The sequence below is a fragment of the Pyxicephalus adspersus genome, chromosome 7, assembly GCF_032062135.1.
Source record: "Pyxicephalus adspersus chromosome 7, UCB_Pads_2.0, whole genome shotgun sequence".
In the NCBI taxonomy this organism is placed as follows: Eukaryota; Metazoa; Chordata; class Amphibia; order Anura; family Pyxicephalidae; genus Pyxicephalus; species Pyxicephalus adspersus.
In genome coordinates, this window is record NC_092864.1 from 3693874 (window position 1) to 3721633 (window position 27760).

Genomic DNA, 27760 nt, shown 5'->3' on the forward strand with positions numbered 1-27760 from the left:
ATAACAGTGACCCTAGCACTTCCAAAGACTTTAATGTTTCAATTCTTATAAGTTTAATATATCCTTAGTCTGTCTAGGTGTATATCCTTTTGTGAAGGAAGTAGTGCCTTTAACATCTCTCCTTTTATTTACATGCTTAAGTGCCAATGCTTGTGTTACTTATAAGTAATGAAAGCCCTAATATCTCCCTGTACTCCCCTGGCCTTTTTGTTAAGAGAAATATCTTTACCAGTAAAATATGTTTATTTATTTTCAGCTCTTCATAGATGGATGGGTAATCAACATATCGAGAAAGGTGAAGTTATACACTAGAGAAATTGATCCGACACTTAGACTCCTGGGTGAGAGTCAAGGAGACCCAATTTTTTTCAACACGTTTGATAAGTACTTGGTTAAATAAATTGTAGAGCTTATTTTCTACTATCTTACTCTCTACTATCTATGTTTGGTTGGTAATTTTAAATGCAGTATCTTGCATTTTCCCAGGTTTGTCATGTGCACTTCAAAGGCCTCGTAAAAGCAGCCAAGGCTATCGCTAAAGCTTTGTTTCTCTGTTCATTAAATGGGGATTCTGGGGCCATAGTGAAGAAGTGTAGAATAATTGAACCAAAAAATATTATTGGGACAAATTGCCATTCTCCAGGTCCTTGGAATGTCTTGTTGATGACCATAAGTATAGTTTGGTCTTCTTGGTGAGGCATTGTGGGGCTCTGGGGGACAGTGAATTGATAAGTTGTTGCAAGGTAACAGGAACGCGTGTCTCTTATGTTGTAATGTGCAGTTTGTGATTTTATCCCTACTTTTTTATTTTTACTCATTCTCTTCTAATAATAAACTTCTTTCAAAACTTTCACTGTGAGGATTTTGTTTTCTTTATCAGTCCAACTAACAAAATATTTGTTATTTTACTTACCATGGCTCCATGCTGACAAAGAACCAAACATTTTTGGATGGTATTTGGAGTTAATTTGGGTATAGACTCTGTTTATTAGGACAGCTCCATCTTTGTCTAGGCATCACCCAGGATCACCATTTACTTCTACTGACTTAAAGATGTCAGAAGATGAAGAAGTCCTGGTGCCTGTATACCAATAATACCTGCTACGGCCTTACAAGTAAGTTTGTGATTTATTACAAATTTACGACATTGATCGCAGTCTAATAACCAGGGGAGAGAAAATGAACCAAATGCTTCAAGATTATTAGCACAATCTAAGGCAAGACAAAGTCCCTTTACTGAAGCACAAAAAAGAGAGAAGAGGTGGAGCATGTTTGAAATAAAAAAAGTACAGTTTGTTTACGATTTGCTATAATTAGCTGCAGCTTTAACAAATGATTGTTTACAAGTACATAGCTACATTAAAGTATTTTAAATAAATGCATATTGAAATTTATTTTTTTTGTTCACTTTTGCCATATTTTGAAATGTATTCAATCAATTTATCAAGCCCCCACTCAACAACTAAACCCATTTTAGACCAGAAAGGTTGGTTTTTCTTCTCTTCCTTCTCTGCCTGGAGATTTTTGATCTGTTCTTCGTACTTCTTGGCTTGCTCCAGCTGTCCCCGCTCCATGTAGGAGTTATATTCCTGTACACACACAAACAATAAGGTACATATGTTGGTAAGGATACATGACAGATGAATAATAATAATAATTATAAGTCCCACTGGACATAAATATCTTTTTATTCTAAATTCTGGTGAATTATTTTCTTATATTCTTCTATATTAGCTTTTTGCAACCATTTGTAGTAATCAAATACAAAATGACCACACATTTTTCATATGTATTTCTTTTCTTGTATGTCTGTGAAGGTTCTCATTCACCCAGGGCATTGTATTTCTAATAGTAACATTCAACTCGCCAAACTAAGCTTCTGCCTCAAGGCTATAATGTCATGTTTAAATCTCTACCCTGGTGTTCTGACATTTCACACCCTTGGGCATGGAAAAGTTTGAATACATATGCAGACTTCCTGACACCCAAAATGGGATTATGTGAATTTCACAACTCGCAATCTTGAACAATCAACATCTGCAGTGTGACATTTTATGGTAATTAGTTTATGATGTGTGGCTAGAAATACTTCCCAACACTGATAGAACTGAAGAAGTATTTTACATATGCTGCAAGATGTCTTCAACATTACAAAAATAAGTCTAATTGAGTGTGAAAAACTACTTCTAGGTACTGTTGTTCTGTAAATAAACCTGGCAGAGAAGTATAGCTTCTCGTCTTCTATATCCTGTATTTTATTTTCAGTATCTGTCCACATTGTACCCTTACTATAGTATCCTGGAAGGGATTTTGCCATCTACCCTTATGTATTATTTGGTAATATAAACCCTCATCATCCCCCCCTCAAACTCCAATATCCCCCCGACATATATCTAACTGTTAACAACACTGTTATTCTGCCCGCCCCTCAGGAACGTTGTCTTGGGGTCACCTTTTACTCAGTCCTCTCATTTCCCCCCATATTCAGAACATTTACAGGTCTTGTCACTTTCACCTACGCAACATCTCCAAAATCTGCCCCTACCTGTCCCCTGAGACCACCAAACTCCTTATACATGCTCTTATCATTTCTCGTCTGGACTACTGTAACCTCCTCCTCTCTGGTATTCCACTAACCCGACTCTCTCCTCTACAATCTATTATGAATGCTGCAGCCAGACTCATCCATCCTTCCCTCCGCTCTTCTTCTGCTGCATCTCCTTGTAGTTCTCTTCATTGGCTTCCATTTCACCTTAGAATCAAATTCATCTCTTGTGCTTTGCCTTCAAATCCCTCCACAGTTATTGTCCCACTTACATTTCTGACTTGCTAAAACAAATATTCCCCCAGCCGCTCTCGCCGCTCCTCCAATGACCTTCTACTGACTTCCTCACTCATAACCTCATCACACGCACGGATACGAAACTTCTGTAGAGGTGCCCCAACTCTCTGGAATGGTCTTCCTCGTCCTATCCGGCTTGCTCCTACTTTCTGCTCATTTAAAAGCTCAAAACCCATTTTTTCAAACTTGCCTACCCATCTTCTTCAGTCTTTTGAAACTATTACTACTTCCTACCACTACATATCTCCCATCCTATTGTGTGTGAAATTCCCCCACCTACAAGATTGTAAGCTCTTCGGGGCAGGGTCCTCTCCTCCTGTATCACTCTCTGTATTAGTCTGTCATTTGCAATCTCTATTTATTGTACAGCGCTGCATAATATGTTGGCGCAATATAAATCCTGTTTATTAATAATAATAATAATAATAATAATATTACCCTTGTCTTACTTGCATTTTTTTAGTTTGGTGAATATGACATTGAAAGTTGTTTTGTTATATATGATCAATACAAACAGTTATTTGATCCGCCTAATAGGGTCTGAAAATACATTGGTGTCTGCTTGCATCTCTCCCACATATCCTTCCTTCTTGTTGCCTTCATTATCCTATTAATACACAGGATTTGTCAAAGGATAGACAATCTGTATACTTGCAGTCTTTGACAAAGTCAAAATTGCTGGTAGTTTTTTGGAGATCCTAAAGAACCTAAAAGAAAAAAGTTTACAGGACAATCCCCTCACTCCAACTATTTGCAGCTCCTGCTTTCCAGTAACCAGCAACAAACCAGCTAGGTACTTTTACTTTCTTCATCACCATCTTACACTTTCTTAACCTTTCCATGCTTACTCCTCTTCTTAGTCATGTAGTTTCTTCTTGTATTACCTCCTTAGGTGCTTGCTTTAAAATTACATTGGTGTGAACTCAACTCATGGTGGTAGATAAAGATGTATGAAGTTGCATATAGATATAATTCATGACCCAGAAGTAAAAAATAACTTTAATCTTAAGTAAAAAAAAATCAGATACATTAATTAAAGTGATTTGTATTACCATTTCCTTCTCTCTGGCGACTTGTTCCAGTTTCTCATTCCATTTGCTTTCTTGATCTTCCAACTTCTGCATTAACTGTTCCACAGTCCTCCTCAGGTTGTCCTTCTCTTCCTTTGACTTCTCCTTCTCCCGCTGTTCTTCGAGTTGTTGAAGTCTTTTCTCCATTTCTTCCTTTTCTTTTCTAGAGTTTTCCACTGATAGATAAAATGATAAATATATGTTTAAACCTCTCAGTAATGTTGTAAGAACCTACAATATATTGAACATTCTGCTCTGTACATTACATATATCGGGGAAATGGGCTTTAGGGAGTTGACATGGACAGAAGCTCAAATAACAACACGGGGTACAGCAAGCTTCCAGCAGATTTGTTAAAGCCTTTTAAATTAGAAATAAACTCAGCTCCCCTTGTTCCATCCCCAGCATTGACCTTGTTACCCAGTCTTCTTCAGGGTTTGGCCATCTTGATTGGACAGGCTTGTAAGATGTACAGCTAGGTACACACTTCCAATAATTATCATTAGAAAATGAACAATTACGACCGATCAACGATTATGCACGATTATACTTGAACAATTGTGTTGAGCACAATTTTGTACATGCTGTAACAATACGATCGTTCAAATATAATCCACCAATAGTGTACACACGCTAGTTACAATCTTTTGAATGATGCACGGAGTGACATGTAAGGGAGAAAGTGTATTGCAGAAACATGCATGATCACTGAACAACTGTACACTCAATAGATAGTGAAAGATTGTCAGCCAATCAGATCCACCATGCCGGTCGTTCATTTCCAACGAAAATCCTTGTTCGTCGGCATTGTTGGTCATTTTCTTTTAGAACGATTTTTGGCCAGCTTAACTCTTGTACACATGCATGTGTAGCTCAGTGTATATTCAACCAAAGACTGTGAACAAGCAGGCAAGCTTGTATAATTGAAGAAGGGACATAACCTCTCCCTTCCGCATTAGGGAGCTGTCTGCTTTCAATTTTTTATTATAAAGAATAGTCCCACTTTGAAACGCCATTTAGCTCCAGTTTGGGGAAGCTCAATTCAGATCATAATAGGAGTACTGACTGACACCTTCCACAATCTGCAACCAGAAGACTTCATTACTACATGTGGAAAGCTTGATGAATCCTGCTAACTGCTTGATAGTATTCCTTTTACAATCTGTGTGTAACCTCTTTAAGTCTTCCACAAAGCTGCTTGAAGTTTGAAAACAGTTTTGAAGTGTTTTCCAAAAGAATGTTAATACACATTGCTTGGTTAGTATTTAAAGGACGTTTTTTAATTGGCTCAGTGCATCTCTGTATAACTTTTATGAATACAAAATTTACATTAAAATATTATCTAATCTAAATAATCTAAATGTTACCAGCAGGATCAGTAGGTGACAGTACAGGAAAAAAGCCTAAAAGAAGGAGACCACTAGTGTTGCTGTTCGAATTCAAGTTGTCCTCATATCCGACCCGAATATGGCTGTTCGAATTCGGATAGATCCAACCCGAAAAACACACAATTCGACGGCGCAAATTCAAATCTCCAGAGGCATTCTTGCTCATCCCTGTTCCTGGATAGAGTTAGTCTATCCAAGAACACGGGACTCCTGTGTTCTTGGATGGAGAAGCTCTCTCCAAGAAGACATACAGCCAGTAAAGGGCTGCAAGAGCAATCAGGGAAGCGGAGCTCTTGCAGTTCCACACAATCCTGAAAAATAACCCAAATTTTTCCCCCTATTGATTTTTGGTGTTCGAATTCGACGCTCAATTGCCCGAACATCCCCCTATTCGATCGAATAACTGTCAAATCAAATAGTGATATATTCGACCAACACTAGCCACCACATCTAAGGTCTGAGATACTGCAGTATATTCAGTTTCTGGCTTTAGATACACTTTACCTACCATTCATAAATTCTGATAAACAGCAAACGGGCAAAGCACCACAGACTGGAAATTCCTCGTTAATAATGGTGGCAATAAGTAAATAATTTACCTTCCTCTTCCTTTTGTTTCTGAGTCAGAGCATTATCTGCTTGTATAATTATAACTTCCTCCGCTTGTTTGGTTGTCTTGTATTCCTGGAGCACCTCTTCTGCCTGTGGAAAATAAGCAATCACAGAAATGTATTGTAGCAAAGAAGTGAAGCCTATACTCCAAAACCTTTGAAGAGGCCATTTTGTTCTCACATCTAATAAAATTATAGATAATAGATGATTGGGTGTATGGGCAGTTTAAAGGGTCAGTCCACCCCATCCCGTTTTAGTTATACATCAGTAAGCTGCATCACTGTCCTCCTAAATATTCTTGGAATATGCTGGCACAACTGACTCCTAATGGATAAATAGTGGATTTCTCATGGGACCCATGTAGATGGTCATTCATCCCACACAATATATGGCAAGAGCATAACCAGATCTAATTCATCATTCAATTTTGCTATACAGGTATGACACAGGTGAACACAGGTGTGGACAGAAAATGCAGAAAATATATACACAAATAGAGAAGGGAGAAAAAAAGGGGCAAAACTCTTCTCTAATAGTTTAGTTTTCAGATAGCCCTGGTAAATCTCCAATTTACAGTAGCAAGTAGAGTGTTTTAATGCTTACAATTTAGGTTATATTTATTCAGGTGAATGAAATATCGAAAGATACAGAAAATTAAAACATCCTCAAAAACAATAGTGATTGTAACACAGATGATGAAAGATGCAGAAAATACACGTTTCATCTACTTTGTCTTCATCAGGACAGGGTATACACCATGTAATTTAATACTAAAATATTTTTGGGACCCTTTTGCCTAAAAGAAAAAAAAATCTTTAAATATTGTAGGAGTAAATTTTATAAGAAGGATTATTGGACAGTTATTTAGCAGTTGATTAGTTCATCAAGAGGGCTGTCACAGTAAGTGTTATCTTTTAAAGCAAAGTGTATGTCCACTGCTATTCCAGACATTATTAGAGAGTTTTTTTTATGTTGCTGTTGGAGAGTTTAACTTTCTCCATAATGGAGCTGCAAATATCAGTGAAAAACAATTAGGCATTCTAACCATTACCCACACAATATCCAAAACTTGGGGAAAAAATTTGCTCGAGTTAGAAATAGTATTTAAGTAAATGGGAATCCAAATCAGGTTCCAAAAAGTGTACATTATGTAGTAGCAAATACATTGTTTGGGAAGTTCCTGGTAAACGTTCTGGGTAAACTATAAAAATCAGCCCTAAAAATATTTACTAGGGATACTAAAATAAAGTGGTAGAACCTGGCAAAAGTCAGTGAGCACTACATAGCACCTTAAAATATTGTATAAATATATATTTTCATAAACTTTGGTGAGAACATTGTGAACATAATGAAATTACAATGTTGAGGTATAAGTCTACCAACCTTTAAACCTTTTCCTTTTTCTTTCTTATATTCTTGTTCAATGGCTTTTAAGGTTTTCCTGAAACGTTCATGTCCTCCACACACATTAAATGTTCCTGTAGCCAAATCTTTTTCGAAGTCTGCAGAATGCTTCTTAATAAGAGCTTCACACACCTCCCGAGACTTTTTCTCATTCTCTTGGCTAAACTGTATTCTTGCCTTCTTTACACTTTTCTGATAGAATAGAAATTCAAAAACATTAATTACCTTGTCAAACATTTGTCAATTTGTAACAATTCTGTTTACTTACAGTATACAACCAATTCTAACTGTCTTCATGAACTGTTTTATCCATTTTTGTAGCAATTCAATCCAAATCTGTTTGTTTACGGGATGCCATGCATTTTAAATGTACTCATAGCACAAATTTGAATTTGGCCATTATCCGTTCACTATCTCTTTGTTCCAGTTGAGTGTTCTTTGATATTTATTGCCCTGATAACCCCTACCCTACCCAGGTTCAACTGATATCCCAAGTCCCTAGTTACTCCATCCACATTCAAGGCTCAAAGCACTTCTATTTAAACATCAGGCACAACCACATGGGACCTTGTTTACTTGCCCAATTCTTAAGTGCCAAAATTAAAAGTGCTTTGAGAATAATCTAGGGAATAGAACCAGGAATTGGAAAAGATTTGGGCACACCCCTACACGCAATTCCCATCTCATTGCTTTGGACCGTGTCAGCATTAGTATCCGCCCGGACTCCAACACAATCTCTGCTGCTGCCATCCTAAACTGCCTTTTCACCAAGCCATCTCTCCAATCCAGTCCCACACCTGGAACTCAACAAGCTTACAGCCTCACTACAACCCTTACTACAGCTTCCACTCATATGTACTTCAGTTTGCAACAATGTCTAATGTACTCCTGTGATTCACAACTATCATTCACCCTGTTTCCTATCATTCACCTCTTTTCTTGGTGGCTCTATTCCCTCTCCTCCACCCCAGTCTGTTAAAACCTTGTCAGCCTGCTCCTTCACTCCCTATCTCATTTTTGCCTCTTTCACCCTAATCCTCTGTGGTTTTAATGTTGCAGTGGATGACCCCCCAGCCATCTTTCCTTCTGTTTTCCATTCTGCTCTCCATTACCATAAACATGAAGAGCCCCACACACATCGCCGAGCACACATTAGACCTGTATTTTTCCAAACACTGCAACCTCACTCTCCTTGACAACACGTCATTTCCCCCTTCTGATCACAACCTCCTCACCTTCAACCTATCTAATTCTTTCCCCTTTCTACTTTTCCCCACCGCCTGATACAACAATCACACCAAAAAATTACAAAAAATTGAGCGCAAGTGGAGGAAATCTGGCCTCAGGACTGACGCCATTACCTAAAAAGCCACACTACAACATTTTATTACTGATCTCACTATTGCCAAGCAAAATTATTTCTCTGCTGTCATTTCCTCTCAAGCTTCCAAACCACGCAGCCTCTGCTCAACAATTGACTCCCTCCAAAACCCCACGCCTGCCCCCCTTTCCCCCCACAACTAGCTTATCTGGCCAAGACATAGCTGCCTACTAAAATTGACAAAGTCAGACATGATGTCTCTGCTCACAATGCTACTCCAACCATATCTACCCCTTCCACCTGTAAATCATTACTGACCTCCATTAGCCCAGTTACTGGGTATGAAGTCTCCTGTCTTTTATCATCATCTCCTCTACTACATGTATGTTTGACAAATCTCTGATCTACTCTGTGCCCATTCCTCCACCCTGGCCCCCACACTAACCAAACAATTCAACATCTCCCTTTCTGCTGGAATCTACCCCTCCAGTTTTAAGCATGCAATTATTCTACCTAACCTGAAGAAACCCTCACTGGACCCCTCCTTACCTTCCAGCTACTGCCCCATCTTTCTCCCATGTTTCCAAACTTCTTGAGCGCCTTGTCTACAAAAGGCTCAACGATTACCCGAGCACCAAGTCTCTCCTTGACTCTCTCTAGTCTGGCTTTTGAGCTGCCTATTCCAAAATCCTACCAATTTTTTTCTGTAATGAAGAAGGAAAGAAGAGGTAGGGGACACGGGGCGGTAATAAGGTGATTATTTTACCTGCTCTGGAGGGTTTTGCTATTGTTACTTAAAACGAAGACTTACAGTAAATTTGTTAAGGAATTTCTGATCTTCATCCTTAATAGATCTTTTCAGGAAAATCTCCCGAGCTTTTTCCTCATGCTGTGTACTGAGATCCAGAAATTCCTTGATTGTTTCAGTGGGCAGAGGAATTGTCTTCATCATCTCCTCATAGTGCTTTGTTGCTTCCTGGACAGCAATTTTGTTCTCCTTCTCAGCCAACGAAACCACCACTTCTTCCAAGCATGCAACATTTGAAGAGTTTATAGAGTTAGTGTACATTTCTGCCAGTTTGCCCAATCCTGGGGAAATTAGAAAAAAAATAAAATATTACTATTCACTTATCTAGCGCCATTACTTTCGGTGGTGCTCTACAGAATATCTGGTACAACATGTAAGTGAGGACCATGGCCTTGCAAGCTTACAGTCTAGAGTGGAATTGGGTGGACACACAAGGTTAGGTGAGTAAAATTCTAACTGTTGAAGCAGCAAGTTCTTTGACCAACAAAGGTAGTAAATTTGGATATGTGACTGAAGACATGCTGTAATAGATTGCACAGCTTGTTTAAAGGAGCATTTTAAAGGTGTGCTTGGATATCTTAAAGCCTGGAACATGACAGGTGTGATGTGGGAGAGGGTGAAACTTGAGAGGTGTTCTGGATGTAAAAGTGAGAAGTATCAATGGTATAGAACAGGAGGTAAAAGACTGGAAAATATCTCCTAACTCAGGGGTCTGCAACCTGCGGCTCTTCAGCCTCCTTGTTGTGGCTCCCTTCGGCTGCCGCGGGGAGATCTCTGATGGGGGATCCCCTTCCTCCCAAGACACTGCGGAGGAGGGGGATTCCCTATCCGGTGTTCTAATGGAAAAAAATCTACCAGTGAAATAAATCTACCAAAGGCCGTGTACAAATGGGTGTGTACAATGACATCCCCCTCCTTTGAACCCAAATTCCTCTGGAATAGGGAGATGTACGAAACCAAAATGTAAAAAATGTAGGTGCAAGTGGGGGACACCTGTGATTAACACCCCCTAAAATTTATTGTTAGGCTATCATCAGAACATAAAGAACTCTGCCCATCAAAAAAATCCACCGTTACACATTGCTGGAGGCACCTGAACCCCAATTTCTCTGGAACAGGAAGGGGGTACAGGTGAACAAAATTAGAGGTGCAAGTGGGGGGTTAGAAGAGGCTTCTAGGGGCATAGTTCAGTGTTTAATTTATTTCAAAGTAGGCCTACACATGCACACTTGTTGTAACAGGTAAAATTAAAAGTTTATAAACTGTGTTATGTTTTACGGCTCCAGACTATTTTTCTTTAGTGGAAGAGGAGGCAAAATGGCTCTTTTGATACTAAAGGTTGCTGACCCCTGTCCTAACTGATATGAGTTCAGGTGTTAAAGAGAAGTTGTTTCAACATTTAACATACATCAGTTTGATAAAAGAATTCAGATTTATTATGAACTTTGCAAAAGGTTCTCCTTTGGGAAGTTGCCATGAAGAGGAAAGGAAACAGCTTCTTCAAGACTTCAGGAAAACCAGTTCTCCTCGAGCCGTCTTGTCTTCCTCTGAAGAAGCCCAATTTGGTAAAATGCATCAGAATTTGATACATATTAATTCTGCTCCATATATATATATATATATATATATATATATATGTAAAAATATATATATATTTACACATATATTTATATATACAAGGTTAGGGAGTAAGTGGATAAGTCTAGGGGTTGGTTAAATGAATAAGGATGAATAAAGCCACAACATCAAAGGACTGGCAAGCTGCAATCTACAATATACAGTAGATGACATTTTTGTTCATAGGTTTGAATATCCTTTAATGTAGGTAAATTGAAAAAATATTAGATGGACTCACGGTGTCCAGTGACCTCAACTGTTATGTCCACTCTTTTGACGTCGGCATTCTTGAAAATGTAATCACAGAAAAGGCAACTTTGAGCCACAAAATCTTTGTCGAGTTTTTCGTCTGGTAGCTGTTCGAGCTCCTTAAGTTGTTTATTGGAGTCGGTTGGTGTACAAAACACAAAGCATTTTCGATTCCCAAAATACATCCGGATTCGATTCCTGAGCTCATTATACTCCTTTTCCTCTGATGATCTTTCAGCTTTTGTAAATGAAATGAAAAATATTAAAGTTATGATTTGAAATTTTAACTTTTTTGGTAAATGTTAAATCTCCTATTCCAGCATTATCATTCATGACCACAGTGGGTAGTCCCTAATAATAAGGGAAGTACTAATCTCTGCACCAGTAGACAGTAAGTGCAGTGCAATGGTGACACCAGTAATGTCCTGTACTCATAGTCTGAAACTTGTCCTGGAGGTTGTTTAATACTAAATTAAAATAGATAAGCTCAAAATAGATAGCAATTTGCAGCATACGTCCTTGAAAAAATTGAAGGGATTTATCAAAAGAAGCCTTGCACTCCACCTGAAATATTAGAAAATGTAAGCATGTTGTTTTTTCTACTAAAAACATTATGGACCCATCCACTATGCGGGTACAGAAGAGTGTCTTTCCTCACGGCCCCCCCCTTTTCTGAAGCTGTGGTTATTGACTAGGAGAAGTAGGGTAGTGCAGGAACCACAAAAGGTGTGCTAAATTTGCAGTACTGTAAATGTGATCTGGGCAGCTTTACAAGTGTAAAAGATAGGGTTTTGCACAGACCAAACTATGTTGTTTTTATATTCTGGCAACCCCCTAGGAATGCCTTAGTTACTCAGCTTAGGAAATGCTATTACCTTTTGCTGTATATAAAACATACTGGACAAAATCTGGTGTCATCATTTCTTCTGCTATACCGATTTTACAAAAATGTTGTGACATGGGTTCAACTTGGATTCTTTGCAATTCTAAATTTTTGCAGCCTCATATAAACAGATAAACTGAGTCTGCCACAGTGAAGTTGCAGTGAAGGTAAATGTGGAATAGAGATGATCTCACAATACAAGGTCTATCTATTAAAGAATGAGACTGACTTATTTATTTATATGAGCATTCCAATGCTGGTCCCCTCTCAATATTCTCTCCATTCATAAATAAGCATGCAAGCCCAAAGTATGTTCCTTTATTCACCAATTTCAATTTAGGAAAAAGAAAAAAATCCCAAGGTGCCAAATCTGGTGAATATGGAGGATGTTCCAGCGTAGTACTGTGTTTGTCGGTCACAGAAAGTGCTGTGTGAGAAGGAGCATTGTCCTGATGAAGAATGAAACCATTTCCATATTTCTGCCGTCTTTTCCTGACTCTTTCTCTCAGCTTTGTCTTCCTTATAATAATGTTGGGTCACTGTTGTGTCTTCTGGAACCCATTCTGCCAAAATGACGCCTTCATGTCACAAAACACAATGAGCATGGCTGTGAATTTGGACATTTTTGATTCTTGGTGATGAAGGTGTTTCCGGTGACTGTGGTTTGGTTCCAGGATCAGACTGGAAGATCCGGGTTTCGGCACCAAGTGATGACTTAATGGAAAAGGTTCGTCTCCACTTCCAGTTGCTGCAGGATATCAGAGCAAATTTCCTTGCGGCACTTTTTGTGTTTGGGTGTGAAATTTATTAAAAAAAACAAATTGACACGTTGCTCAACTTTTATACTTTTCATGATTTCAGCACATGAGAGGAAACGTTATTAAACTGTGACTGACAACAAAAACTAAACACACAGAGTGCCGGCGCTTGTCCTGCGTGTTTGGAAAAGTTTACACATTCATGGCAAGAGGTCAGAATCATCTCACTGCTTTGTGATAGAGATAGAAACACAATCTCATTGTTTTATAGATAGACCTTGTATACACTGAATTGAATGCATAACAATGTAATACCAAATTGGATATGAATATCATTAACAACTTCCGTAGGTCCAATTCCTAAAAAGGTTCTAGGAAAAAGGATCAAAGGCTAATCTAAAGGCTATTCCTGCTTTAACTCTGCTTTTGCATTTGTCTAGGCACCCTTTACTCATGAGTTACAACATGAGTTCACCTTTTCTCCCTTCCTATTTTTTGACTTTGATACAAAATTTCAAAACACTTTGTTAATTTTATGGAAAATTCACATACGTGTTTTAGGCTCTAAGGCATCCTCCAGATATTCATCCGCTGAGATGTTTTTGTCTTTAATCTTTAGTTCCAGATAAATATCTCTCACTGTCCAGATAAAGATGGGGAAATGTCTGGAAAGAAGTCCCTCCTGGTTCTGAATGCCACCAGTCCTCACTTTGATTAATTCAGTGATTTCCCCTACGAATCTTTAAAATGTCTCTAAGGATACATAACACATTTCTTTACAATCATTCAGATAGGAATTATATCTACTTTAAAAATGATCTCAGAAAAAAGGGAGAATAAAGAAATACCCAGGTAACCTTCTGAAAATGTATTAAAAAGTTTCCAGAATATTTAAACTTTAGGTAACATTACAGTCAGTTTACACTCCATCTATATGCTTTCAACACAATTTGTGCATCAACCCCAAGGAGCCATATATGCTTATTTTATTATTCTAAGAATAGGGACTTTAAAGGCTGAAAAACAATTTTTCAATTGAATAAAAAATTAATTGATTAACATACCACATTAATTGTGCATACACATTAAAACCATATACATATAAGAAACTGTCCATCAGGAGGAAATGTTAAGAAAGCTACATCATATACACATTACCAATTGATATCTGTGTGACCGAAAGTTCAACCAATAAACAAAATTATTTTCTATACAAATCAAAATCTAACTTACAATTTAAGGTAGAATGATCAGTTCCATGATTGTGTGAACCTCAGGCATTGGGTGTGGGGTCCAAAAGGCAAAGTGACAGCTATGCAGGATCTTTTTTGCAATACCAAATACACGTTACCAATTGATATCTCTGTAACCAAAAGTTCAACCCATAAACAAAATAATTTTCTATACAAATCAAAATCTAATTTAATTGCGTTTGATTATGTGATCCCCTCAGGCATTGGGTACGGGGTCCAAAAGGCAAAGTGGCAGCTATGCAGGATCTTTTTTGCAATTCAACCAAATTGAACAAATTCAACTATTTTACCCATTTAGATGAATACACCTATAATTCACAATGACAATACCAATTTCAATGATGTCAGGTCAAGTAGGACCACAAAAAAGATCTTATGTCAAATTTAGCATTCATTCTTTTTTTCCAGGTCCTTCCAAAAAAATCACCTATTTGTTACTAAGCTCAAAACGTCGATATACTTCAGCTAGCTCCAAGGGCACCAATGAAAAGGACTGTTAACATAATAAAGAATAGACTAATATTCAACATCAAAATAAAATCATGTAATAAGAAGCCACCACTAATTACCAAAAATCCTAACAAATAAATTGAATAACACTTACCAGAAATATACCAGCTATTTATATAAACATCCGTGGAAGAAAATTCAGTCAATATGAATGCTGCTAGTCCTATATCCCTCTAAGCCTGCGATGGAGCTGGACTTGCCTGCATGCCTCCACTCACCTATAAAGCCCACACCAACTGACGGCATCCCTCATGGAGTTGAGGGCTCCACCTACTGACAGGAAATGACATTCCCTGTTAACAAACACACCTGGCTGAACCAATTGTACAACCCTGTGTAATCAGAAGTTAGAGCTGGAGCTATCATATGGAGCTATCATTGTCCAGTTAGGTGCAATGATAGCTCCATATGGAGCTGAGTAGTCACCATAGGAGGTAACAATCCTCCACCACCACCACAGTGTCCCTGGAAAGTCCAAAGACCTCCATCAAGATTATTCTGGAGGGGCTTTGCGCTCCACTGGACATCGGGATACAATCTTATCAAAAGAACTTGCTATTTATAAAGACAAAAAAATAAATAATATATAAAAAATGAATACAATAAATAAAATATAAATATAATATAAAATATAAATCAAATAACTTCATATACATCTTTACATTATTAAAAAAAACCCCTTGTTTTACGCATAAACAAGGGTTTTGTATAACAAAACATTTCTGTTATATTTGGTTATGTTTGGTGGTATGTATGCATGTGTGTGTTTGCATGTGTATGTGTAAATGCGCATACATGCTTAGTTTTGGGCAGAATAATAATAGAAAAGTGCCCATGGGTGATTTTTCTTTGATGTTGATTATTAGTCTATCCTTTATTATGTTAACAGTCCTTTGCATTAGTGCCCTTGGAGCTAGCTGAGTTATGTCGACTTACTGAGCTTATTACCTCCCCAGCAGTAACCACGAGTGTGACTTGGGGTAGGATAAAGATGCTGAAAGTGGTCACCCCAAGTCAAACTCGAGGGAGCTAAAACAATAGAAAACAATAGTAATCTGAGCCTTACCTGATCCGCTGGCATCCTCCTTTGTCCTCCGTTTTCCTTTGCGTCTTCTTGCTTCCTTCGGACGGCTTTCCAAGTGACATTGGTGCGTGCAGACATTCTGTTCGGGGCATTGCGGGAAATTCAAATCTAATTGTATTGCATTCAATACAAAATAACTGTATTGAATGCAATACAGTGGATTACAATGTGTAAAAGCAGTACATTGTCTTTCCTCAAAATGTATTTTACAGTTTATTATAATAGTATGAGTATAATATTTATTTATTTATTTTTTTTTTTTTAATTCAAAATTTAAAAAAAAATGTAAATTTATTATACTCATACTATTATAATATACTGTAAAAATAAATGTTTATGAAAAACAATGTACCACTTTAGACATTTAAAACCAGACAGAAATGAACCGCTCAGAAGGTTAACAAATAGATGATTTTTTTGGGAGGACGAATGCTTTATTTGACTTAAGATCTTTATTGAGGTCTTAGTTGACCTGATATCATTGTAATTGGCATTGTCCCTCTTTCTGAATTATAGGTGTATTCAACTAAATGGCTAAAATAGTTGAATTTGCTTGTTTTGGTTGAATTGCAAAAAAAAACCTGCATAGCTGCCACTTATCCTTTTGGACCCAGCACCCAGTGCCTGAGGGGATCACATAATCTTGGAACTGACCATTCTACCTTAAATTGTAGGTTAGATTTTGATTCGTAGAGAAAATAATTTTGTTTGTGGGTTGAAATTTTGGTCACACAGATATCAATTGGTAATGTGTATTTGTTATAGCTCTCTTATCGTTTCCTCTTGATGAAGTTGACTGTTTCCAATATGTATATGATTTTGTATGATCTTAATGTGTATGTACAATTGATGTGGTATGTAAATCAATAAATGTTTTAATCAATTGAAAGTTTGTCTTTCAGCCGTTTAAAGTCCCTATTTTTTGAATAATAAAATAAACATATTAAAGTACCATTAACATTAACATTTTCTGACATGGCAAGTGTTACCTATTGGCTGATAAAGGTGTCCTACTCTTAAAGTAAATATTTGGGTATGGGTGGGTGTTGAAGGCGGGAACTGGGAGGGGTGGAGCTTGCTCGGGGACAGGCCTTAAGTGATCTACTGTTTGGTAATTAATTATAAAAGGATACTTTAATTTGTCCAGGGCATCCTGGGTAATGGTGCCCATGCTATTATAGACCAAAGCACTGCTTAACAGGACTGCAAGGGTGAAGATCTTGCTGTCATTTACTCGATTCCCCTAAAAGAAAAACACCACAATCAAACATCAATTCACAATTGGTTAGTTTCTTGTACCTTTTACCTAATTTTCACCCCAATACAATTTTTAATAGAAGTGTGGGCATTACACACAACCACATGCATACTATATTGCATTTCCTGCCAAAGTAGTTTAACACCTTATATCATGGGAACAGGATTTTTTAGTGAATAGGGTAGATCATGGATAAAAGCATGCAAGGACAAGTCAAGACCTTTGTATAGAATCAAACTTTTATCTTTTTAAAGGTGTACTGCAAGAATATAATAAGTGTTGGAGAATTTGAAGATTGAAAGACAGACAAGTAAAGTGCTCTACAGACAAATTAAGAAAAACAACAAGAAAACAGTTTTAGGGAGAGTTGAAGAGAAGGGGAACTGAAGACAATACATATTAATACAAAACTATACATTTCACCGTATCTTTATTCTATATCCCTCAAAAAGTAGATATCAAAAATATTTTGCCGTAATAGTAAGCATTTTGATATGTCATTCCAATGTTCTCACCTTCTTAACATCCCCCAGACCTTCTGTGTCCAAAAGCACCAAAACACGGTTCCTATGAATGGGGTGAGGGACACACCACATCCAGATGCCTTTGGTATTAGACTCTATAGTAGAGCCCAGACTAAAGCCTGTGAAGAGAAAACATGGAAACTCAACATATTGCATCCAACTATAGCTTTTACATCATAGTAACTGAAGATGAAAAGTTTGAGAACAAACTAAACTGAACCAACTGGCAGACAGAATTATTACAAATGTATTAAAACATTTTACTATATATTAATATATGTATTTTAATATATTTGTGGCAATTATGTCTGTCTTTAAACTCCCAGTTCGGTTCGGTTTAGTTTGCTTATGTAGTATTTAGAGATGTGTCAGGATGGTTAATAATGATGCAAAAGTGTTGGACATCCAATATTCTGTAATTCTAAAAAGTTTGATTAGTTGTTCATTGGCCCTTCTTTTAAATTCTGGAAATCTTCAAATCTTCTTCAAAATTTGCAATTTCTAAACTGACACAATCAATCCAAATCATGTATGTTACATTGAAGCAATATTGTGCAAAATAGCTCTGGAAGCTCCTGAAAGCCCCATGTAATGACAGGACAGAACCAAAAAAAAAAAAAAATCAAGCTAATGGTGCTCAGGCAAAAGCAGAAGTAGATATAATGCAAAACCAATATGTCAAAAATAACACTCAAACATTTTGAGCGAAAACCTAATTTCAATTGTTGACATTTAGTCCACTCACCTTTCTGAACTCCAGCTAGTCGGTTCATCAGGTAAGACTTTCCAGTCCGATACAGGCCGACAATGGACACAACCACCACTGGTTGGTAGATATTGGAGAGAATCCTGATGGCCTCAGGGTTCACCACAAGCTTTGATTTTCCCCCTTCTTCCCTGTTCTCAATGAGGCAGATTGGTTTATCCATTTTAATGGCTGATTCCATGGCAGATGGGTTATGCAGTTCTGAAAGAAGGAAATATTTCTATAGTGTAGATCAGTTTTTATATCTCTATGATAATTGTGTGGACTTTTCCAAAGAATATTGTTCTTTTGGTTTTCCTAATAAAACTTGCTGGTATACCAGACTTCTGGTTTCAAGTTGTTTTGTGGGATAAAGGAATTAACAATGAGGGCTGGGTTTGTCGGTTTGTGAAATCTGAAGACAGCATGAAGTTTGTGTATGCAAATATGCTTGGATGGATCTAGAATAATAATAATTTATTAAAATAATTTAGTAAAATCAATGCAAGGCAGGTAAATCAATGCAATCCGAGTTTGAATATCGGCCAGGACATTATCTGCAACGTATCATCCGTTTGTCAGGAAAAATGGTAGAATTATTTACATATTTGTAATGTGCCACATCTTAAATTATATTATCCAAAACCATCTCAAAGTACAAGTAGGGACTTTTTTGGCACTTCAAATAAAACAAAAAAACATAACTTTTAATTTCCAAATTTAAAATTAATACAGTTTAAAATTACATATAAAAGACATGATTGTCACAATAGCAGTCTCATTAAGTTTCAACGCGTTTCACAAAAGTATCCACTTCCTCAGGAAACAACTGTCGAGATCTATTGAACACAAATAATATAAATTTCAAAAAGCAATAACAGCATCATCGAATTTGCACCATAAATGCACCTAATTTCATTGAAAATAGTCAATTTCTGCTCAATGTTGATACATTCTCTCATCAAACATTGTGCAGACTTCTCAAGAGGATTGGATGGAAAGGAGGAGAGCAGCCCTTGATGCAACAACACCAGACATATAAGGGTCATGAACTCAATGCTGGAGGCAAACCTACAAAGGTGTTATAGACATTTAGTATTATTGTAATCATGACAATATTTCTGTGTTAAGAATTCATATCAAGATAGCATCTTCACTATATTTCTATTAAGTTTGTCTCATTAGGCAGCGCCTAGCAAGTGTATATAATCCCAACACTTCCCTCTCTTTGCAGACTCCCAGCAAGCTCAGCAAGTTTACATATTGCTATCACTTCCCTCACTTAGTGGTAAATATATAACTATTGCTCATTAGGAGAAATTAAACATAAAACAAAGGGCTTACATTTTATTGTGGAGGAGGTATATCGATGATGTAATCATGATTTGGACAGGATCTGGACTTGAATTGGAAGGCTTCTTTAACACTATACAAAATAACACGTCCAATTTAAAATTTATGATGGAGGTAAGTACAACTTTATTTCCATTTTTAGATATATACATTGGGATAAACAAGCAAAATACATTAACATCAAAACTCTATCAAAAAACAACAGCAGGGAACACAATTTTATCTGCTACAAGTGCACACTCCAAAAAAGTAGTATACCCTACTCTCAGTATCTGCAGATACGCAGAATTTGTTCAAAAGAGGAGGATTTCCAAGTGACAGCAAACGAATTACAAACAAGTTTATTGCTAAGAGGATATAGCAAAAAAGTTTTAAAAAGAGCTTATCAAAAAGCTATATCAAAAACTCGAACACAACTGTTATTTAAGAAAAAAACACCAAAAGGACAGAAAGTGAATTTATTCACGCAATATTCTCAGAACCACAACTCTTTAAGAGCTATTTTAATTAGGTTTTGGCCCTTAATAATAGCAGATGCCGAGATTAATCAACACATCTCCAATTACCCTCAAATTACTTATTTAAAATAACCATATTTACACGGCAAATCGGTAATAAATCATTTTCAAGCTAAATCTGAGGAAACAAAGAATTATACGGCACATTCTGATGGGATAAAATGCCGTCAAAGCAAGTGAATATGTACCACACAACATCCTTTCCAATTACCTGTCCAAGTAAATCTAAGATGTTATGTAAACTGTGATTCAATAGGGGTAATCTACTTAGCTTTTTGAAGCTGGGGTAGATATTATATCGGCAAAACAAAAAGAACTTTTAAAAAGAGAATTTATGAGCATACATATAATTTACTGAGTGGAAAAGTAATTACACCACTTAGTTACCATATGGGCCTTAGCTATAATTATAATTATAACACAGATAAAATGTGATTCATTGCCCTCGACATAATACATCCCAATGAAAGATGTGGCAATTTCAATCAAGAGATATTAAAAATGCAAGACAAAATAGATATTTTGTTTGAAAGCTACAGAATTCCCAGGATAAAATGAAATTATCAGTTAGTTGGGTCATTTAGCCATAACAATACTACCATAGATTTTCATTTACATAATTTTCCATATTCTAATAACAATACTAATTTTTAATTTTTTTATTTTTCTTTGCCTATTTACATTTTTTATTTTCATTCCCTTATTTTTCTTATGTTTTCTTCATTCCCATTATTTTCTTTGTCTAATCCTATGGCTTGTGTTGAATATTTCTTTCAAGAATGGACATTCTAGCCATGTTGACTATGGTAGGGACAATATATTGTAAGCTCCTTTGAGGGACAGCTAGTGACATGACTATGGACTTTGTACAGCACTGTGTAATATGTCGGCACTATATAAATATTAATATATATAATAACACTATAATAATACTAAATAATAATCACACAGTGTCAGAATTATGCAGTCAGAATAAGAAAAATTGGGTATTAATACCTGGCTGTGAGTAGAGGACGGTCCTTCAGTGATTTCTTCTGAGTCTTGTGAAACTGCAGATTAAAAACAGCAAGTTAATATATCCTTCTTTTTTGAATGGGAAGGAAGGGGGATCGGGGTGTGGTATATTATTTGGAAAAGAGAGATTTCTCACAGAAGAAAAAACATACTTTTTTTTTCACCTTCCGGTACAGGTGATGTATACTAAAAAAATAAAATACTCCTGTTCTACAATCTAATAAAAGTTTCTAAAACCACAAAGATATTAGAAAGGCTGCCCACATCAAGAGCGTAATAGCCTCACACTCTTAGTTGTACATTATGTGCCACTTAAATGGGTAAAATACATTAAAGTATAAAAGTCCAAAATCTTTTTAAAGTTTATGAGTATTAAATACAGGACACGACTCACACAAACTTTATTCTAAACTTTTTCATCATATGATGTTGATAAAAGGATTACTTTTTGTGCACATATGAAATTCCTCCAAATAAAAAAAGTGTAAGCAGGGTGATGGTGAGGATTATTTTATTAAAGATTATTTAAGAGCATTTCCTTTTCGACGTCTGGTTTCGGTGCCTCATGGGGTAGCAGCATGACATGGAGACCCGCTCTCACCGGATCTTCACCCGCATGTACCCAGCCAGCTTCACGCTGCTGATACTGCAGACACGCAGACAGTGTGAGACAGAGGTTCCTACTCTTCAAACAATACATTTTTTGGCTGCTGCTAGGTTTTTTTTCCCTTTCTGCAGACAGATGGCAGTGTGGGACGGGGGGTCCTTCTCATCATTTCCATACATTAGCAGCTGCTGCTAGATTGGTATGCATGCTGTTGGTAAAGGGGCACTGCAATACAGAGACTTTCTGTTTATTTGAGTCTTGCGGAGATCAGCTATTCTGAACTGCTCAGCAGTCGGGGAGAAAAACTTGCTAAACTAATAGCAGGAGTACAGATGAAGAAATTTCTGGGGAAAGCATCGGCAGAGCGCCCCAATCACCGAAGCAGCAACAGAAAAAAAGGTTCTCAAGGGATTGGGAGGAAAGGAGGAGAGCAGCCCTTAATGCAACACCACCAGGACCCTATGCTCAAAATCATCTCCAAATCTACACGTTTCCCAGATTAAAAACAAAATCCGAATATCCATGCTTTTGTACAACAAGTAACACAGGCAGTAATAGGTTATAAATTACAAAAGGATTAATGTGATAATCTAACTGAAAAACAAACAAAAGCTGTACAAGAAAAAAAATTGGAAATCATAATTCAACCTTTGGATAAGGGTGGGAATGTTGTAGTCCTGGAAAAAAAAAACACAAGGAAATATGACTTAAAATTCTGTAAAAGGGCCTGGTATAGACCAATCCCTTCAATGAATATCAAAACATGTTATGAAGAATATAATACTTTAATAAGAAATGCACATTCAAATGGAACTATTGATCAACTGGCTTAGGAATTCATTGATATTACATTTCCATTGCTACCAACATTCTATGCCCTTTGAAAAATACATAGGAATTCTGTAGACCCTCCAGGATGTCCCATAGTTTCCGGAGTGGTGAGCATATCATCAAATGCTAGTCAACTAGTGGACCAATATTTACATCCATTTGTCTTAGGTCTTCCCTCTTAATTAAAAGACACCCGGAACTATTAAAAATCATAGATGACCAAAACAATCCCTAAGGGACCATTGTTAGTAGCCTTTGACATTGAAGCTCTAAATTCGAGCATCCCTCACAAAAACGGCTTGGATATAATTTGTAATTAGTTAGAAGAACTCAAAAAATTTAGTAAAAAAACTGGGGCTAAAAATCACTTTTGGAATATATTCTGTATAGAAATATTTTTGTTGACGACAAACCTACCTCCAGGTAAAGGATGTGGCAGTGGGGACACAATGTGCCCCCACATATGCCAACCTGTACCTGGGGGTATGGATAAAATATCTGTTCACTGATGATTCCCTGTCGATATACTTCCCCCATATTTTATTGTGGAGGAGGTATATCGATGATGTAATCGTCATTTGGACAGGATCTCGATTTGAATTGGAAGGCTTCTTTATAACACTATACAAATTAACAAGTTCAATTAAAATTTCTTGGATATATACATTGAGATAAACAAGCAAAATACATTAACATCAAAACTCTATCAAAAAACAACAACAGGGAACACAATTTTATCTGCAAAATGTGCACACCCTAAAAAAACTTACAAAAGTATACCCTACTCTGAAGTATTGCTAAGTGTATATAGCAAAAAAGTTTTAAAAAGAGCTTATCAAAAAGCTATATCACAAACTTGAACAAAACTATTATTTAGGAAAAAAAACACCAAAATATGCACAGAAAGTGAATTTATTCATGCAATATTCTGAGAACCACAACTCTTCAAGAGCTATTTTAATTAAGTTTTGGCCCTTATTAATAGCAGATCCCGAGATGAATCAACACATCTCCAATTACCCTCAAATTACTTAAATTAAAAAAAACATATTTGCGCGACAAATTGGTAAGAAGTCATTTTCAAGATAAATCTGAGGAAGCAAAGAAAGAATTATACGGGACATTCTCATGTGGAAAATGCCATCAATGCAAGTGGATATATACCAAAAAACATCATTTCCAATTACCTGTTCGAGTAAATCCAAGATGTTATGTAAACTGTGAGTCGATAGGGGTCATCTACTTAGACGTTTGAAGCTGGGGTAGATACTATATCGGCAAGACAAAAATAACTTTTAAAAAGAGAATTTTTGAGCATACATATAATGTACTGAGTGGTAAAGTAATTACACCACTTAGCTATCATTTGGGCTTTGGCCATAATTATCATTATAACGCGGACGAAATGTGATTCATTGCCCTCGACCCAATACATCCCAATGAAAGACGTGGCAATTTCAATAAAAAGATATTAAATGCTAGGGGAAACTGACTTTTCATTTGGAAGCTACAAAAATTCCCAGGATAAAATTAAATTATCAGTTATTAACCCTTTCTTTAATAATATTAAGTATCTAAGTTCTTGGTCACTTAGCCATAAAAATTCTACCATAGATTTTCATTTTCATAATTTTCCATATTCTAATAACAATAGTAATATTTCATTTTTTATTTTTCTTTGCCTATTTACATTTTTTCTTTTCATTCCCTTACTTTTTCTTATGTTTTCTTCATTCCCATTATTTTCTTTGTCTAATCCTATGGCTTGTGTTGAATATTTCTTTCAAGAATGGACATTCTAGCCATGTTGACTATGGTAGGGACAATATATTGTAAGCTCCTTTGAGGGACAGCTAGTGACATGACTATGGACTTTGTACAGCACTGTGTAATATGTCGGCACAATATAAATATTAATATATATAATAACACTATAATAATACTATATAATAATCACAGTGTCAGAATTATGCAGTCAGAGTAAGAAAAATTGGGTATTAATACCTGGCTGTGAGTAGAGGACGGTCCTTCAGTGATTTCTCCAGAGTCTTGTGAAACTGCAGAATAAAAACAGCAAGTTAATATATCCTTCTTTTATGAAAGGGAAGGAAAGGGAGGGAGAATGGGGTGCGGTCATGGTATGGGATGCGGCTGGAAAGGAGAGATTTCTCACAGGAGCAAAATCTTACTTTTATTTTCACTTTCCAATACAGGTGATGTTTACTTAAATAAATGAAATACTCTTGTTCTACAATCTAATAAAAGTATCTAAAACCACAGAGATACTAGAAAGGCTGCCCACATCAAGAGTGTAATAACCTCACACTCTTAGTTGTACATTATATGCCATTTAAATGGTTAAAATACATTACCCACCCGGGTGGTTAGCCCGACCTTGGTCCGTGGTAAGTAAACTTGCTACTATCGGTTACCCCGAGATTACAACTGGAACAAAAATACTTACCTTGTCCCCGCAGCTCCTCCGGAGACGTCTTCTGTCTTCTCCCGGCGAGTGCAGTGACAATCTCCGCGGTTTCCCGGTGACGTCACTGCAAGCGTCAGTGCAGGCGAGAGGCAGGGCGGGAAATTCAAATCACTTTGCATTGAACTCAATACAAAAAAGCTGTATTGAGTCCAATACAAAGAAATCTTTATATAGTATATGTATATATTTGTATTATATATATATTATATAAGCTACTGTACAGTTACAATACATTATACACTATTTTTTTTAAAGATTTTTTTTGTTTTATAAAAAACAATTTATTATTAAATTTATAAAATTTTGGAAATATTTTGGTGAGTTATGCGGTAATTCGGTTAATTATAAGTAATTATTGAGTAATTCGGGGAATTATAGCCTACAATCTAAAATAAATTTCCATGCAAAAAATTTAACACTTTTTGCATGGAAGTTGGGAAAGAATTAGAAAACCCGGCGTTCGCGTACGCGTCCCTCGGCGATTCCTGATGATGTCAGTGCATGCGCCCGTCGATGGGGGTCGTAGCGGGAAATTCAAATATTTTGTATTGGATTCAATACAAAGTCCTGTATCCAATCCAATACAAAATAATACAAAATATATTTATGTGGTTTTGTCTATAGGTATGTGACGTTGGACACTAGGGAGGTGTTTTAGAAAAATATATTATTATACAGTATACCGAATTGTTGCATTTTCAGTATTTTTCATTTATTTATGTATTCTTGTTTAAGCTGATTTTTGTGTTTTTTATTTAATTTTATTAAAAGTATTTTTTTTTTACATGATTGTGTGTTTCAAACTTATTTTTATATTCAGTATATCACTAGACCCTTGTTCGGACATATTTCTGTACGTTACATGTCTACAATTTAAAAAAAAAAATTTCATGAAAAACAGCATACCGCTTTTGGTATAGAAATCTAGACATCAGTGAAACGCCCAGGAGGTTAAAGTATAAAGTATAAATACTGTATAACAATACATGTAGAAGATATATGACTATAATTAATATGAGGATTTTATTGAATATAAGGTAATAACCACAAATACGTTACACACAATAACCTTTGCACCTGCTTATACATGCAATTATCTGCTTAGCCAGTCATACAGATACAGATTAGCAAATTTTATTGGTACCATAACAGCAGGTTTATATCTGCCCATGGTATAGATAGGGAAGAGGAGGCTTTTCCGGGAAAGGACAGATTTCCCAAAACATAATGAATGTTACTTTCACTTTCGCTGTTTTTGTGCAATTGATATTTCAATATAAAGCAAGTGATTATAAGACAGGAGGAAGTTGTAGGATCCAGGTTGGATTTTTAAGTTTTCCTTCCCTAGGCCAATATCTGCGCAGGATTTTTAGAAATATACCCTGGCTGAGGGGTACCCTGGCACTTGTAAGCTGCTTCTGGTCCCTGACATGATCCTCTATAATTCGGAGCTGGTAATAAAGTGGTTTTTATAGAAGCCCCTAGACCTAAAGAACCACGCAACTCATGCAATGCTGGGAGCAACTGAATTTTTTCAAATCTAACCATGGATATTGCCCCAATATTTGGTGTCTCCATAGATATCTAAATTCACCTTGTATCTATAACAAACCAACAAACCCAGCCTGATTTTTTTTTATTCTTTTATTTCTGAACCATATTCATTAAACAATTTCAACCAGGTTTTGTAGTCTGTTTTCCATAATCCAATTGTAAGGCCCTGGTACAGCATCAGTACTTGCCAGATGTCAGTCTTCAAATCTAACACCACACTCCTCACCAGCAAGCCCATGCTCAGCCTTGGGAGGCTAGTTGCACGGTCCCAGCACACGGTTGCCCTCAGGACTTGCACATAGGATGATGTTTGGGGAGGGACTGACACAGTTAGGAGGAGCCTACAGATTATGCAATACAGGGAAATCTAGCAGAAGAAAGTCCAGAATACAGAGCCAGAGGTCATACATATGTAATCTGTCCACCGGACAAGGTATCCAGGGGAATAGACAAAGCATTAGCCAGGGTTACAGGCACAAGGTGAGTCGAAGGAGCATGCAATCTCATGGCAAGGAAACAGGCAGGGTCAGCAACAGTAACTCTAATGAACAAACACACCAGTAGCAGGTCAGTCAAGCCTAATGCTATAAACAGGCTATTGGGGACATTGAGGCTATAAAGTCCCAGCAGCCAATGGCAGGATGAAGCCAGGAACTAATCTGCTCCTAAAATTGTCTTCACCTGTGCACAACTTTAGAATATGAATTGGGGATGCTTTTTCTTTGCACCATCCCAACACATGGTGATGGGGTTTGCTGGTGGAGTTGGCCTAAAAAAAGTCTCAGAAAATGGCAATTTAGCATTCAACTTCCAAACCTTACAAGCTTCTAATACTCTACCACTCCCTCCTGCAACCTAGCCAACTATCTCCCACTAACCCATTTTGCAAGTCCCATCACAAACTAGGAAACAATGCTGCATGGATCAATACTACTAGAAGATCAACAAGAACAAAGATTTCTAAAGATAATTAATCTATCCGAATACCAACTCCTGGAAATAGAAAAAAGAGTCCTTAGCATGGGTCTTTCTTTTTGCCCGCCTAGTAATTATGACAAGTTTGAAATCATTA

At 36.7% G+C, this 27760-nt stretch overlaps 1 protein-coding gene across 3 annotated transcripts; it reads right to left on the bottom strand.

Annotated features, from left to right (window-relative positions):
• Window positions 1–1070: 1070 nt before the first annotated feature.
• Window positions 1071–25177, bottom strand: LOC140334836 (guanylate-binding protein 1-like). 3 transcript variants are annotated; one of them, XM_072417087.1, is made up of 15 exons: window positions 25114–25135; window positions 24654–24706; window positions 23837–23918; window positions 21194–21246; window positions 19671–19752; window positions 18327–18548; window positions 17573–17700; window positions 16933–17042; window positions 13505–13692; window positions 11301–11549; window positions 9449–9726; window positions 7296–7508; window positions 5900–6002; window positions 3895–4088; window positions 1071–1589 (listed from the first exon to the last, which is right to left on the bottom strand). In XM_072417087.1, exons 6-15 carry the CDS (start codon window positions 18526–18528, stop codon window positions 1392–1394), a joined length of 1863 nt encoding a protein of 620 aa, XP_072273188.1. In that variant the 5' UTR covers window positions 18529–18548; window positions 19671–19752; window positions 21194–21246; window positions 23837–23918; window positions 24654–24706; window positions 25114–25135; the 3' UTR covers window positions 1071–1391. The 3 variants fall into 3 exon arrangements, with proteins under 3 accessions (XP_072273188.1, XP_072273186.1, XP_072273187.1); XM_072417085.1 differs by lacking the exon at window positions 19671–19752; XM_072417086.1 differs by lacking the exons at window positions 19671–19752; window positions 21194–21246; window positions 23837–23918 and having other exon boundaries at window positions 25114–25177.
• Window positions 25178–27760: the final 2583 nt, after the last annotated feature.

Coding starts and splice junctions, on each gene's coding strand:
- LOC140334836 (XM_072417086.1), bottom strand. CDS start 18,528: ATGGAATCAGCCATTAAAATGGATAAACCAATCTGCCTCATTGAGAAC. Junction 13,693..16,932: donor GATGCCCTGGACAAATTAAA/GTATCCTTTTAT, acceptor GACATTTTAAAG/ATTCGTAGGGGAAATCACTG. Junction 4,089..5,899: donor GAAACAAAAGGAAGAGGAAG/GTAAATTATTTA, acceptor TTTATCTATCAG/TGGAAAACTCTAGAAAAGAA.